Genomic DNA, 2500 nt, shown 5'->3' on the forward strand with positions numbered 1-2500 from the left:
ACTCAAATAGGTGAATCACTTTTTACTACTATAATGCCACTGATAAATATAGTTATATTTGTAGCGTTGCTACTTTTAATGTGTTGCCTCTCAACATTGCACAAAAGACTGAGGCAGAAAACACAGATTTGGTATATATCTACAGTAGTGACCGCTCTTCAGTCGTCTCACTGTATGATCTGCCAATACAGATGTTCAAGTCTCACTCGCCTGTAATTGTGAGGAAATACAGATTCTAATGCCAGAACCACAATACAGATCATTACACAAAATTATTTTCAGCTCTTGACATCGCCAGCTTTCAGGCTTTCGCTCGGTCCCGTCCGGTGGAACCTGCCAACACACGAGTGACCAGCCGGTCAACTTTTTCCTCAGAGAGCATGAGCTTAGCAATGCAAACTTGTGGAGCTCGGTCCAGTTTTGGATGTATTGATTGGTCTGACAGGACATGTTCAGGGCTTTAAATCCCAGTGATCGCTCTGCTTTGAGCCCAGCTGGTGTTGAACACAAACAAGCATTATAAAAAAATAATAATAATGATGTTGCGCGTTTTCGTTACCAGTGTTGATGTAATTACTCATCCTTTTATATAGATTGACGTTATTACTTTCTCCGATTCCAGTCTAAAATTAATGCATTATTTTAAGTTATTTATGTGGATTGAATTTTGCTGTAATAAGCGAGTGAATCCAGCATCAGGTTTCCGAGATTTAAGACCTGGATCCATTTAAGACTTTCACTGATCCCCAATGTTTGTATGGTTTGTGAATTATAGAGTCTGACTTCATTCATGTCAGTATTCATTACAGCTGTAATGAAGCGCTCTCCATTTCTTTTACTGAAACATACTGTAAATATAGTATCATCAAATCAAGCCTCGATGAAGCCAGGGGTTCTTCAACTTTCTTGTATAAGTCATTTTGTTTACCTGGATCCACACATACAAACCATGCAATATGATATGTCTGTATTATCGAAGTGTGTGTATTTGCTCTTTATGACTAAAGCAATTGCAATAAAGAAACATTATTGTATCATAGAACATGAAGTCCAGTAGTGGCCAGAAGTGAGGAAAACTGACATCTTCACCCTTTATTCAAATATCATTACAATATTTTGAAAGCATATTGCATAACTGTGCTTGTTTTAATTTTGATAATAACGCAATTAAACATGACAAATTGTGCGATATAATTTTTGGCCAGGCTGTTATACAAAGAAATTATGAACACGTGCAAAAACATGAGAGAATCAGTGAAATATTAATAACTGATTATGTTGTAGTCAATGTGCTTTTTCCTGTCAGCTTTTTGTTTTTCTATGCATTTTTTTTTTTGTGCATAATACAATAAAACCTTTAGCTGTAATTTGCCTTTTTTTTTTTGCCAAATCAATTTGTCACATGAATACCTTAAACAAGTTTAATGTTTGTTCTTCCCTCATATTTAAAATATTTAAAAATATATAAAATATTTCGTCATAATTTTATGGTTTTATCAAACATGTAGGGTCATTAAAACAAATATAATATATATAACTATATAATATAAAGGGCTTTATAGTACAATAATTGCAGAAACAATGTTATTTGGGCTGTTTCTGTGGTATCATTCATGACACATCTGTGACTCACATTTATGAGTATGTTTCCCAATTTAACCCGTATTTAAAGGAACATTGCATTAGATGAGGATCTGTTGTGTGGAGCATTAGATGAGGATCTGTTGTGTGGAGCATTAGATGAGGATCTGTTGTGTGGAGCATTAGATGAGGATCTGTTGTGTGGAGCATTAGATGATGATCTGTTGTGTGGAGCATTAGATGATGATCTGTTGTGTGTTTCAGGTTCCTGGAGGTGAAGATGCAGGAGATGGAGGACCGGCACCGGCAGGAGCTGGAGGTCGTGCGTGAGGAGAAGCTGAGTCTACAGACGCTGGTCAGCAGACAGAGCTCAGTGATCCGAGAGCTGGAGGATCAGCTGACCCGAGCCAGCGGGAACACTAGTGTCCTGCAGACACAACAGCAGGACCTGATGGAGACCGTGCGCAGCCTGATCCAACTCTGCAACCGGGACGCCGGCACCGCACGTAAGCACACATCCCTCACTCTTTATTCATGGAGACAAACTCCTAGCTGTGGACCAAGAACCAGGTGCATGTTATTATTAGAGAAATACATTTTATTAATTAATTAATTGTTAGGGCAGGATTATATTTGGTTCTAAGATTGTTTGTTTGTTTATTTATTTATTTATTTATTTATTTATTTATTTATTTATTTATTTATTTGGTGACGATGTGGTCCTGGGTTCATACATTCTTAAATATCTGTTTGTTTATTTGTGTGTTAGGTCAGGATTTGGTCTTGGGTTCATATGCATTAATATATAATATCATAATTAAATACTCTGTTATTTATTTATTTATTTGTTTGTTTGTTTGTTTGTTTGTTTGGACAGGATTTGGTTCTAGGTATATGAATTCATACATAAATTCATAAA

General features: G+C 36.2%; 1 protein-coding gene across 1 annotated transcript in view; it reads left to right on the top strand.

The window, feature by feature from the left end:
- angpt1 (angiopoietin 1) overlaps positions 1–2500 on the top strand; it is a 68855-nt gene that overhangs the window by 30652 nt on the left and 35703 nt on the right. The window contains exon 4 of the mRNA XM_084422595.1: positions 1846–2087. Coding sequence (XP_084278721.1) covers positions 1846–2087 — 242 coding nt within the window. The remainder of the gene's footprint in view (positions 1–1845; positions 2088–2500) is intronic.

Source organism: Rutilus rutilus, assembly GCF_951802725.1.
Source record: "Rutilus rutilus genome assembly, chromosome: 11".
Taxonomy (NCBI): Eukaryota; Metazoa; Chordata; class Actinopteri; order Cypriniformes; family Leuciscidae; genus Rutilus; species Rutilus rutilus.